At 37.2% G+C, this 13725-nt stretch overlaps 1 protein-coding gene across 3 annotated transcripts in view; it reads left to right on the top strand.

Moving 5' to 3' along the window:
• Window positions 1-13725, top strand: part of GSK3B (glycogen synthase kinase 3 beta) — a 196093-nt gene that overhangs the window by 60201 nt on the left and 122167 nt on the right. For all 3 annotated transcript variants that reach the window (XM_082839847.1, XM_082839848.1, XM_082839849.1), the window contains exon 2: window positions 8536-8729. In XM_082839847.1, coding sequence (XP_082695973.1) covers window positions 8536-8729 — 194 coding nt within the window. The remainder of the gene's footprint in view (window positions 1-8535; window positions 8730-13725) is intronic.

Here is a 13725-nt window from a genome sequence, read left to right as displayed (position 1 = left end):
ATGAATTAATAAATCAGTATTTTTAAAACTTAAAAAAAAGGGAAATATTGTAATTCAGCCAGATCAATAGGAGATTCCTAAAACTGTGTAATGTAGAGAGATTTAGTCTTCATATTTCTTTTTTGTTTCTTGATTAGAAAAATCATGCTTCCCTGCTTTTTCTGTCCCCAGTAGGTTTCTTATTTAGAATAAACCACACAAACCCCCCGCCCCTGCAGACGTGCCCCCACCAAAAAAAAAAAGGCAGGAAATGTTTCTTCTGTTCCTGCAAAAGTAGCAGCTGTCGTTAACCAGTGGATTATTATTTTGTATTGTGATGAATCTGTTCAAGTACTTAAATTTTTGCTATCAGGTCACTGATTTGATTTTCCTCAGAGGAATTCTGACTCTCATTTTACTCATTTTAGATAGCCTTATGTATCAGGTAGCCTTATGTCTCAGGCAAAACGAAGCAATTTTTTATTGAAAATATTTTTGCAGTTTATATTAAAATGTGTGAGGGGACTTCCCTGGTGGCGCAGTGGTTAAGAATCCGCCAGCCAGTGCAGGGGACACGGCTTCGAGCCCTGGTCCGGGAAGATCCCACATGTCGCAGAGCAACTAAGCCTGTGCCCCGCAACTACTGAGCCTGTGCTCTAGAGCGCACATGCTGCAACTACTGAAGCCTGCGTGCAGCAATGAAGACCCAAACGAAGCCACAAATAAATAACTAAATAAATAAAAATTTTAAAAATGTGTGAGGATGCTTAAGTGGTACTGTTGGCTGAGTTATTTTTATGGATTTATTTTGGAATAGAAATAAATGGCTTGGTTTGCTTCCATTTTTATAGGCATTGGAAAGTGTGTTAAACTTGGGAATTGGACGACCTGGGCAATTTTGCTTATCTTTTGAGCTTCAGTTCTACAGTTCATTATTGGTTCTACCTCCCCCATAGGACTGTTGCCTGGATAAAGTGTGGTTATGGGTCTAAACATGTTCATAAACTATCAAGTGCTCCACAAATATGTTATTGGTGAAGATGATGTGTGGTGATCATGGTTGGTCCCAGGGAAAATTGTCAAACCACTGAATTTGTCTTTGCATTTTCTTCTCAGTCTACTGAGTGACCCAGTCCTTTTGAGAGATTACAGAGTCTTGTATCATTTTAGAGGAGGAATTAGAGGTACTTGTTGTAGTGACTTTAAGAATTTTAGCAGATTTCAAAGTTTAGTGGAATCCTATAGGAAGCTGTTCACTTATAAATGAGCAAATATTTTACAGCCTGCTACGTGCATAGGCATAAAATGGGTTACAGCAATAAACGTGTGATAAACTTGATTGTTGCCCTCATGGATTGGATATAGTTGTTAAATTGTAATTGATAAAGCACATGGGACCAACCTAGAGTAACCAAGTCTTCTGGGAGAAAACAGATCCTGTCCTTCCCCTCTTTCCTTTACTGCTGTTTGAAATATAGCATAAAATTTTAGGTTAATAACTTCTTTAAAATGCATATAAAAACACTTGTAAATTTGTATGCTGTGCTGTTGGAAAAGCAGTTTGGATTTAGGGGTGGAGATAACTTTGGTGCGTAGTTCAGGAGAAAGCAAGACTGAGTCAGGGTTTTGGGTTGTCAGAAGGTAATATTGAGCATTGACGGGATGTGTGTCAGGCCAAGAACAGACGTAATCCATTAAAAAGAAATTATAGAGTGCTGATTTTAATATTACGCTCACTAAAGACTAGAATAAATTATATCAGCTTTGTGAGAGCTATTTTTTGGCTTTCTTCTGGATTCACAGCTGTTCAATACTGAAGTTGCCAGAAGTGTGATCACTGCTCAGTGAGTCATTGTGTTTTTTAAAGTAATTATTTGTTTCTTTAGTTTAAGTGTTTACCGTTTACTCTTCCCACCCATGTATGGTATACTGTTTCTTTGGTAATATGGTAAACTTCCTCATTAAGAAAGATTTTAATGTATTTGTCTACTTTCTCCCTGCCCCAAATTGGTCACTTTTTGTAAATCAAGCAGATAAGCATGTTTAAGACTTAAAGATTCTAATGTTAATTCCTAAAAGCCAAAGCTCTTTAGACACATGCTGCAAGCCTTTTAGACTTCCATGGGAAATAAACCTGTTTCTAAAATATTGATACATCTTGATACTGTTTCAAGTGAAGGCTTAAGACCAAGTAAAATGTTTATTAATTTTGGGTTTGGTTTAATTTTATTCCAGTTCACTTGAGTTAGAAAAAAGGAAAAAATGTGCTTGATTCCAGTTCATAGTTCATGAATAAAATAATATTTAAATTCAGACTGTTGAAAATTAGCATGGTTCATTCTGGTTTTTGGTTTAAAGTAAAATTTGGGTTTTAAGAGAAGATTTAAAATTTGAGTAAATTAAAATTAGTTCAAAAGGAGTATAGATAACTTGAAGTAAGAGTTTTGCATCAGAATCTTCTGTTAAGTATTTAAAATTTTCAGTTTTGCTGAAAATAGAAGGTTGATTTTAGTACCTTAACCCCTGTGTGTTATTTTCATGGCATAGTCTTAAGCAAAGTAGTAGGGTACAGGTTTTAGAGTAAATGGATAGGTCTGAATCCTGTGGGTACACTTTATTGAAGGGGTTACTTTGGGCAAATTACCAATGAACCTTTCAAACATCCTAGTTTCTCCCATTTGTTCAATGATTATCTGAGTACATCACAAAGTTGTACGAATTAAATGGTATTATGGTTCTTTCTCACAATATGGTAGCTAGGGGCTTCCCTGGTGGCACAGTGGTTAAGAATCCCCCTGCCGGGCTTCCCTGGTGGCGCAGTGGTTGAGAGTCCGCCTGCCGATGCAGGGGACACGGGTTCGTGCCCCGGTCCGGGAAGATCCCACATGCCGCGGAGCGGCTAGGCCCGTGAGCCATGGCCGCTGAGCCTGCGCGTCCAGAGCCTGTGCTCTGCAACGGGAGAGGCTACAACAGTGAGAGACCGGCGTACAGCGGAAAAAAAAAAAAAAAAAAGAATCTGCCTGTCAATGCAGGGGACACGTGTTCGAGCCCTGGTCCGGGAAGATCCCACATGCCGCGGAGCAACTAAGCGCGTGCGCCACAACTGAGTCTGCATTCTAGAGCCCCGCGAGCCACAGCTACTAAAGCCCGCATGCCTAGAGCCCGTGCTGTGCAACAAGAGAAGCCACCGCAATGAGAAGCCCGCGCACCATGCTGAAGAGTAGCCCCCACTCGCCGCAACTAGAGAAAGCCGTGCTCAGCAACAAAGACCCAACTCAGCCAAAAAAAAAAAAAAACAAAACAGTGGTTGCTAGAACTGCATTAAGAATCATTGGGGCGGGGGGCTTATTAAAAATACAGTTTCGGGCTTCCCTGGTGGCGCAGTGGTTGAGAGTCCGCCTGCCGATGCAGGGGACGCGGGTTCGTGCCCCGGTCCGGGAGGATCCCACATGCCGCGGAGCGGCTGGGCCCGTGAGCCATGGCCGCTGAGCCTGCGCGTCCGGAGCCTGTGCTCCGCAACGGGAGAGGGCACAACAGTGAGAGGCCCGCGTACCGCAAAAAAAAAAAAAAAAATACAGTTTCTGCCCTACTGCAGATTTACTGAGTCTTTCTAGTGGTGAAGTTCTAGAATCTTCATTCTTAGTAAACTCTCCCAGGTGACTCTTACGTCCACTGTGAGTGGTGCTTCCAAACTGTAAAATAGTACTCAAGGAATATACTTATATATGTATTGATGTAAATTGAGCTTCAGACCTCAGAGATGTCCCTTGCCCAGTTCTTATCCATTGCTGCATATTGATGCTCTGAAGAAACCAAAATTACTTGGAAAAGGGTTATGAACAGAGTAATTCTCCTACCTGTAAATAGATACACATGTGGCAAATTGTGTTATTTGTTTTGGCTGCTTGTTGTTGCCATGTTTTTAGTAAACCTTCCATTCTGTTTTGCTATTTTTAAGGTTTCTATATACCTTATCCCTAGGGATTTGTATCTGATCAATGGCAAGTGCAAGAAGTTAAAACACTACTAACTGTTTAGCAGGAAGTAGTCATTTCCCAAATCCTAATAATTCTGCTCGAGTGATTTTTATATAAATTCAAGAGCAGACATTTGCTGGGCCACCTGCATTGTGCTGAACCCTCTGCTAATAAGTACTAGGGAAATAAATCTAAATGATTTAGGTAATGTCTGGCTTTCCTAAGAGCTCATAGTCAAGTGGGGGGCTCGGACTCTTAATAATTATAGAACATTGTGATCAGCACTGTAGTAGGGCATGTACCTGGTGGTAAAAGAGCATAGCAGAAGAATTTTTTTTTTCAATTCCCACTACCAATAATTCTTCAGAGAAACTATAATTTATTGAGCACTCACTATATGGCATGTACTTAAAAAACAAAACAAAACTAAACTGCTTAACCTGTGTTATTTAATCATTACAACAACCCTATGAAGTAGCAGCTATTTACATTTTATAGATACTAAGTGGTAGAATACGTGATTCAAACCTTGGTCTGACTTCAGAGCCCATATTAACACCATTATGCCTCTCTCTAAGGACAAAAATGACTGATTTGTTTTTCTTAAGATTAATTTTATGGTTCTTCAGAATTGATGCTTGTTAATCATTTGGCATGGTATCTGCCTGTGATTGAAAATGTGGTATTATTGCACTATCAAGGACTTGGGAGTCTTTTCTGTCTCACCTTTATCCTCTATCACCCTATGTTTTCCTTTCATTTCTAGAAGTGATATACAGGAAAACATCTCCAAAAGCCAGCTCATGTATAACATCTGTCCTTTTTTTTTTTTTTTTTGCCGTACGCGGGCCTCTCACTGTTGTGCCCTCTCCCGTTGCGGAGCACAGGCTCCGGACGCGCAGGCTCAGTGGCCATGGCTCACGGGCCCAGCTGCTCCGCGGCATGTGGGATCTTCCTGGACCAGGGCACGAACCCGTGTCCCCTGCATCGGCAGGCAGACTCTCAACCACTGCGCCACCAGGGAAGCCCCTAAAATTTTTTATCGTGCTGTTGACATTAGGATTGATTTGACTGATTCAGCTGCTTAGTTTGCATTCTCTTTCTTTCTTCATAGTTTTGCTCCAAGTTATGAGAGCAGTTGCACACTCGCTAGAGCTTCCACATCATAGGGTAGAGGCCCTATTTCTGGACAATAATAAGCTTATTTTAGAATTTGTCTAACTCTGATGTTCTGTGGACCTCAGTTCCTTGTTTCTTATTTCTTTTGCTTATTAATTTTTATGTTGTTTTCATGTCTCTAAGCCGTTGTGTTTATTTAGGGGAGGACATCTTGCTTTAATAGAAGTTCCTTAGCCATATACTTAGGATAAAGAGTTATTTGAAGTTTAATTTAAAAACCTGAAAATTTGACAGTGGTCAGTGTTTCCCCTTCAGACTATCTTAATCATGCCTGAAAATAAGGTTTTTTGGTTCTTTTAAGTAATTTATATAATAATATTTTTCAATAGACTGTTATATTGTTTTTGAACATCCATAAACATAGCTATCTGTTATATCTCTTCATGAGAAACAATAGTCAGAGCTAGTTTCCTTACTAATCCTATTGTTAGGTTAAAAAGCTTCATAAAAATACCTTGTATCCTCCTTGTATCATACCGGGTGTGCTGGTTTCTCTGGGCTTTGTAGACTTTTAATTTTCTGCTATTTCTACACGGGAGACATTCTTCTGGAGGTAAAGGAAGATTTAATATAGATAACCGTTGCTGACTTTGTTCAGTTTATTTAGTAGTATGACTTATTAACATCTCTAAAAGCCTCCTAGTTAAAAAGGGTCACAGTTGCTTTTTCTCAGCTCTGAATCATTAAGAAATACTAAAATTAGAATGTCAGTGTCAGATACCTCCTAAATATTTACATATGCCCAAAGTGGCCTTTTGGGTTTTGGATGGATCGATTGTTCTGAGGAGTGACTTCAGAAGACAAAAAAATGTAACCACAAGGTGTTGCTGTGTTTGAGAGACTGAGAACAAGACTGCACATATCATTTTGGGATACATATAAGGGGCTTTGTAAAATTGTATTCTGTATTTAACAGCCTTCAATTGAAAGTGGTTGTTCTGTTGCATACCACCTTTCCATTGCTTTATGAGGAGTCTTTTGTGGTTTATATATTTAAGATTTATCCACTGTGCTAAAGAATAGGGGATTTAATTCTATGTTCTAATCAGAATAGGAAATTCATACCACCTGAGTGAATTTTAGTTGTAATAGAGGATCCCAGGAGTTCTCTGGCCAGAAGAGAGTGCCTGAAACTGAGCTGTTCCCACTGCTTTGCTGTTGTTGCTCCTGAGAGACAGTGGCATTTTTTAGGGACCAATTTTATTGTAGTTGGTGTGAAGCTCATGATACCATGCATTCTGGGAAATTCAATATTGGGCAAAGTGGTGACTTTTTTTTTTATTTTTTAATGAGGCATGTCTGTTATGAATTCTAGCTTTTCATGAGGATTTTGGTTTCTTGGTAGCAGTGTTTAAAATGCTGCTCTGTTGTTAAGATCCAAAGTTATGCAGTTTCTAGTAGCAAAAGTTAAATTGTTTGAACATCACAGAATCAATTGTTTTATATTTTTGTTTTCCATATGCTTTTGCTTTGGGATAACTTTCAAACTAATGTTGCCAAAGTATCTTTGGAAAAAGCTCTTTAGCTATTAATAAATGAATAATTGAGGACTGAAAACTACAAAAGATTATTCATGTATTCTCTTACTATTATTCTGGAACTGACCTTTTTTACATCATATTTTCAGAAACATCTGCCTCTTGGGCGGTGGGGTGGGTAATGGTATATGAAGTCGGTCTTTCAGCTGTAGTAGGAAGGTTGTAAAATAATGGCAGAGGCAGCCTGATGTGAATGAAGAGTTCTTTTACTTAAAGCTTTATGATATTGGACAAGTTAATCTCTCTTACTTTCCTTATTTGCATAGTAAACATGGCCCTCCATTTAAGTATTAGAGTAGATGAAACAATCGGAAAGTTCTTTTGTACAGTGAAATTTTATACAGCTGTTATTTTATTGCTGAGTCAGCAAATTGCAGTGCCAAATGGTGACATGCTTTTCCTTGGCACACTAGCTGCTGACTGTCCCATGCATTACTAATGCTCATACCAAGTCACCCCCGGTGTTACCTTGCCATTCTTTACAGCTCTGCTATTTCAGATCTCTGATGGAGCAGTCTGAAGAGCTTGGTGATTTCTGAATAAAAATTCCAGGATGCTTAGGCTCAAAGAGCCATTGTTCCTTGTATACCCAGAATTTCCTACTAGTGGGAGAATATAGTCTGTAAGAGTTCTCAGCAGTTTCTCTAACTGCTCAAAAGAGAACAGAGTAAACCTTTTAATTTTTACTAAGATAGTGACCAGAGGTTTTTGTTGTTGTTGTTTGGTTTGGTATCTAGGGTTAAATATTACATTATTTTTCTTCTATGAGGTTAGTATGAATTCAGTGAACATCTTAAAAATAAAATTGCTATAATGGAAGAGTAAGAGAGAGAAGAAAAAGAAGTGAAGTTTAGTCAGTGAGCCTAAGGACTTACATTGTAGTGAGAATTGGTTTTAGATTTGTCAGGAAAGAGAGAACAAGCACGAAGTCATAATTGCTACTTCACAAAGATTGTAGTCCCTAGAATCTTTGTGTATTCTGGAATCACTAAAAGAACAATTTAAAGCTTCTTAAAATTAAGTGCTAGGTAGTATAGAATGGTTTAGAATAGTTTAAGAATTCCGAGATATGAACTGTGCTTAGTCAAGAAGGAGGTGGCTCTTGAGCTTGAATTGAAGAGTCTTTGGATTGTTACTGGCGGAGGAGAGAAGGCAGAAGAGTTAAGGAGATGGTCATGAGTGGGCAGAGACCCCAGAGCTGGAGAGCTAGTTATGAATGAGGCTCAGTTCAGAATGGGTTTGATTTTTCTTTTAAGTTTTGCATCTCTTACCCCCAAATTTAACATTCCGCTATTTCTTTTACCCATCAGACGTTTCTTGGAAAGGCATCATTATTTTCTGAAGAAGAAATAAGACACGGAGAAGCAAAAACTCAAAGCCTTACCTTCCTAAAGGGAGAGTGGTCTGAATAGAGTCAGCATATTTAGACTTTTTCAATTGCACTTATCTTATTTTCAAGTAAAATAAGAAAGCCCTGAGGAAAGAATTAGGGCCTTTAGAGTTGGACAGATAAGGATTCTTTCGTGGGTCCATCATTCGCCTTTTGACTGAACAAATGTAACATTCTTCTCATTATGTTTAATATAGGAACAGTTTTGTCTACTTCATGGGGTTGTTTTCATTAAATGAAGTCATATATATAAACTAAGCATGGTGTCTGGTCTATGGAATGACTGAATAAATGGTGGTTAAAATAATTACTTATAATTGAAACAAATAGTTGAAGTAATACTATGTGATAAACTAAGATGAGCATTTAAAAATAATTTGTAGTAAAGAATATAGTTTACTTGGTATACTTTGGCAATTTTCTCTGTTGAATTCTTTACAGTTCTCATTTATCTATCCCTTATTTCTTTTAGGAGACAAGGATGGCAGCAAGGTGACCACAGTGGTGGCAACTCCTGGGCAGGGTCCAGACAGGCCACAAGAAGTCAGCTATACAGACACTAAAGTGATTGGGAATGGGTCATTTGGTGTGGTATATCAAGCCAAACTTTGTGATTCAGGAGAGCTGGTTGCCATCAAGAAAGTATTACAGGACAAGAGATTTAAGGTAAGACCTTCAGTATTTCATGTATTTTGTTGCTGTCAATACATGTAAATAATTATTTTTTCAGTTGTTTCTCTTTGCTTTAAATTTCATTTATTGAACAAATTTTTATTCAGCTCAACTACTGTAGTGACTTTATTTCGCATTGTGTATTATGTAGAGATAAAATTTACTGAAGATTGCAGTATTTTTTTTTGAACTGCTGTGAGTGACATATGTATTTAAAATGCTGTGAAATGTAGATTAAAATTTCTTAATTTCTGTTTTAAAATGTGACCTTTCTCTGCCTTGGTTGTCATTGGTGTAGGAGACCAGAGAAACATTACCTGTAGCATATGATCATTTGGTACAGTTGACTATGCTTCCTCTCTTGAAAAATTTCCTTTGAGTCAGTGATATAACACTATCATTTTTTTCCCCCATAACTGACCTTTCTTTGCTATCTTCTTATGTCTCCCTTTCATCTGCCCCTAGAAAGCAGTACTCCCCACAGTTCAGCTTATTTTTATTTCTTACACCGTCTCTTTAGGGTGTCCTGTACATAGATGGTCAGGGTCACCTGTACGTTATGGTATAGTGGAGAATCAGTGAGACCTGCGCTCTAATCAAGGCTCTGCCATTAACAAGCCATGCAACTCTGTTCCCTTCCCTACTCTTCCTACCTCTGCAACATTTTACTGAGAGTCTCCTGTGTACTAGGAACTGTGCTAAACATTGAGGGATTAAAAAAAAAAAAAAGAGGTGATCACTGCTCTGAAATAGCACACAGCCTAGTGTCTGTATGCTCCAGAATGTCCTGAACTTTCTAAAGAGATTTAAAAAAAAAATTCTGAAGTTTTTGTCTTCAGTTCTCTCTCTCCCAAGCACTAGTACCATGTTGCCCAGTCTGAAGGTACTGTTATTTCATATTGGCAAGGTTTCTTATCTAACTCTGACTTAAACTTTCAATCTTAAAGGAAATCCTCTCTATTGGCTCCCATTTGTTGTGGCTCTTTCCTTCTAATGGTTTTCTCATTTACCTGTCATTCAGGCTCTTTCATTCTCTCATACCTCGTATCCAGTGATTACCAAATTTGGTTGATTTCCCCCCACCCCACCCCGCCAACTGCCTTGTTGAGCTATACCTTCTTTCCTTTTCTCATCACTGCTATTCTAGCCAGACCTTTGTCATTATTTGGCTTAACGACTAGTAAGACTCTTGGCTCTGATCTTCTCACTTCCAGTCTTTCTGTATACCGACATTAGAATAATCCCACAGTTCAGTTTGGTCATGTTGTTTCTCCTACACACAAATCTTCTATGGGTTCCTCATAGCCTAGAAAATAAAGCCTGCCCAGTTTTAATTGTACATTCGGGAGCTTCTATAGTCTTGCCCTATCTCCAGATATTCAGCTTTTACAAACCTTATGTATCACTATCTTTGAGATATATTGGTTTTTACGGCCTCTCTGCTTTTGTTCAGTTTCCGTTCTGTCACTTGCATTCTCCTGCTGTCTAAACCGTGTGCATATATAAAGATCCATGTCAGTTTCTTCCTTTATGAAATTTCCCAGATGATTCCAGCCAGCCCTATGGATCTTGCTAGTCTAGATTCCTTGAACACTTATTGTTCATAAACTAGGAAATTCCAAATTTTTTCATGACAAGGACTCCATTTTTATTATGTGTGTCTCCAGGATATCCACACACTTAATGTGTTTTTGAATTAATAGTTGCTGATAGCAGATACTTATCAAATCCTTAAAATATGCCAGGTGATCTAAGGCTTTTACATGAGTAGTTTTATAGGAGCTTTACCGTTAGTCCTGTGATATTGGTACTGTTATTATTCAGATAAGGAAACCTACACACAAAGAGATTATAAATTAACTTGTCCAGGGTCATACAGTTAGCAAGTGGATAGATGGGCAGGTATTTGAATCCAAGCCGTCTGACTCCAGAGTGCTTTATTATATTTTATCATTGCTGTATCAAACCAGTATATTCTGTTCAGAAGATACTTCGGTTAGTTCTTCTTTTTCTTGCTTTTTAAAAAAATTTTAATTTTTCCCTTTATCATATTTAAGTTATTTCAACTGAAATACAATTTGGTTCATCTGTTTTTGTATGTATCCCTTTGTAGAACTTTATCCCCATTCTTTTTGACTTTTTTAAACAAATTTATATTTTCAGTCTGTGAAACGCTAATGTGGTTCTAAAAGTCAGAGATACACAAATGTCATTCCCTCTGTCTTGTTTCCACTCACTCCCTCTAGATAGCCAACCTCATTATGTTGTGATTTATTTTTTCTGGGTTTCTTTTGCACAAATGAGCAGTAAGTGTACAATCATCCCTTGGTATCCACAGTGGACTGGTTCCAGGACACCCAGTGGATACCAAAATCTGCAGATGCTCTAGTTCCGTATATAAAATGGTGTGGTATTTCCATGTAACCTAAGCTCATCCTCCCATATACTTTAAACCATCTCTAGAATACTTATAATACCTTGTTGATGCTATGTGAATAGTTGTAAATACAATTTAAATACTATGTAAATAGTTGCTGATGTGGCAAATTGAAGTTTTGATTTTGGGAACTTTCCAGAGCTTTCCCCCCCTGAATATTTTTGATCCCAGCTTGGCTGAATCCCTGGTTGCGGAATCCATGAATGCAGAGGGTAGACTGTAGTTCTCTTTTTTTCTTTCTTACACAAAGTGTAGTATTAGAGATACTCTTTTGTACTTTCCTTTTCTGTTAACTATAGTTCCTGAAAGTCATATCAGTTCAGAGATTTTTCTCATCCGTTTTAGAGCTTCATAGTATTGCAGAGTTGATTCCAACCATTCTTCTATATATGGATATTGAATTACTTTTCAATATTTTGTAATCTCCAAGGGGGCTGTTATGAAAAACTTTGTGCATAGGTATTTATTAGTAGATGTGTATCTTCACAATAAATTAAGAGAACTAGGGCTGCTGAATGACAACATAAACATATATGTAGTTTTGTATGATATTGCTAAATTCCCCTGCATAAGAGCTTGTACAGATTTGCATTCTCTCTAGTAATATGTGAATGCCTATTTACCAACAAGGTTTGACAACATGCATTGATTTACTTTTTCAGTTTTTGCCAATCTGATAGGTGAGAAATGGTATCTCATTGTAGTTTTAATTTACAATCTTATGAATGTAGTTTAAAATCCTTTCATGTGTTTAATGTCCACTTTTATCATATCTGGATTTTAGTTGTGATTAGAAAGGCTCTTCCTTATAAAATCTTATAGAAAACCTTTTCCTCAGGTTAAAGAGAAATTCATCCATATTTTCTAGCACTTGTAAGTTTTCACTTTTTACAGTTAGATCCCTGATCCATTTGAAGTTTGTTCCTGTTTGTGGAGTTTATTCCTATTTATGGTATGAGTTATTGATCTAATTTTATCCTTTCTAAATCATTAATCATTTATCTCATTTATTAAAAAGTCTATGTTTGTTCCAGTGATTTGAGATGCTATTGTTATTATATGCTGAATTTCCACGGTAATTTGGTCTATTTCTGGACTTTCCATTCTGTTCTACTAGGTCATTTGCATATATCTAAGTCAGTACCACATTGTTTTAATTATAGAGCTCTATAGTATATTTCAGTGTCTGGTAGGGCTAATCCACCCATGTAGCTTTTCTTTTTCATGTTTTTCTAGCTATTTTTGGATGTTTATTTTTCCCGATGAACTTTGGTATCAGTTTGACTAACTTCATGAAAAAGCTCATTGATATTTTTAATTGGAATTTCATCAACTTTATAAACTAACTTAGGGAGTTAAATAACCTGTCCATGATGCTGAATTACCTTATCCAGGAATAAGAGATGCCTTTCCATTTGTTCAAGTTTACTTTTGTATCTTTTAGGAGTTTTACTTATATAGGCTTTGACATTTCTTATTAAGCTTATTTTATTGCTTCTGTTGCTATTATATAATTTTGTTTTTCTTTTTATTTTTTTCTGCTAAATGCTATAACGTGGCAGGCTGTGTGACACCAGGCTCAGTTCTTTCCAGTGTATCACCTTTTCTTTGTGAAACTTAAGTATTCTTTGTTCTCCTTGCTAAATGTTAGCTGTTTCCAAAAATATAAAATTTGGTGTATTGACCGATTCATTTCTCTTGATTATCATAAAATAGGCATTTTTTCTGACAACTTAAAATTCTGTAGTTTCACATTTGTAATTTTTACATAGCTGCTACCTAGGATTAAATAATCATGTATTTTGCATTAAATAATTACGTATTTTCAGGAAAAGGTGGAATAGGATCTTCTTGCACAATTACATAAACCAACATGCTTAACCTGCTGGTGTCAGTGAGAGGCAGTTTGTTGTGGTGAAAAAACAAGAAGAGAAAGAATGGTCAGAGATAGAAAGAAAACAAGAGTAATTATCCCTGCACTGTAGTCATGAAAACTATATCTAAGATACTGAACCTTTTTTTTTTTTTTAAAGAATTTCTGGTGTAACAAGTTTCATTTCAGTAGTGTTTTACTTACAATTTGAATACTTTTTTCCTTCTGGACCCATCATACTGTGGCAAATAACTAAAATTAAGCAACTTCAGTTGGCCAGTTTGAAAGTGCTTGTGATAGAAAATGCTATTGTGGTGTTAGGGGTAGAGTCCAGCTAGGTACCTAATGTAGGAGACCTTTGATATTAGAGCAGGGAGAAGATTAATCAATCCCAAAGGCTACAGATGGTTGTTGGGGCTGGCTTTTCCAATTTGAAAATCAGTAAGCTACATTTTAATTAATTAGTAATCTTAGCTTCATTAACTATTAATGTCAGTTCTCCTTTGAACCAAGTCATAGGTTTCAGGTGTCCTGCTTAGTTTCATTTGTTCTGTAGTTAGGATGTAGGGGTGAAGTGAAGTGTCACTGTTGTTCTGTTGTGAATAGAGAATTTGAGCCCTACTTTAATATATACCATTTTGGAGAGTGAGGAGAGAGAATGTCTGGGCTCAGTCCTTAGG

The sequence above is a fragment of the Leucopleurus acutus genome, assembly GCF_964270905.1.
Source record: "Leucopleurus acutus genome assembly, chromosome: 5".
NCBI lineage: Eukaryota > Metazoa > Chordata > Mammalia > Artiodactyla > Delphinidae > Leucopleurus > Leucopleurus acutus.
The sequence above is the reverse complement of the archived record's forward strand: the minus strand, read 5'-3'. Positions and strand labels throughout refer to the sequence as shown.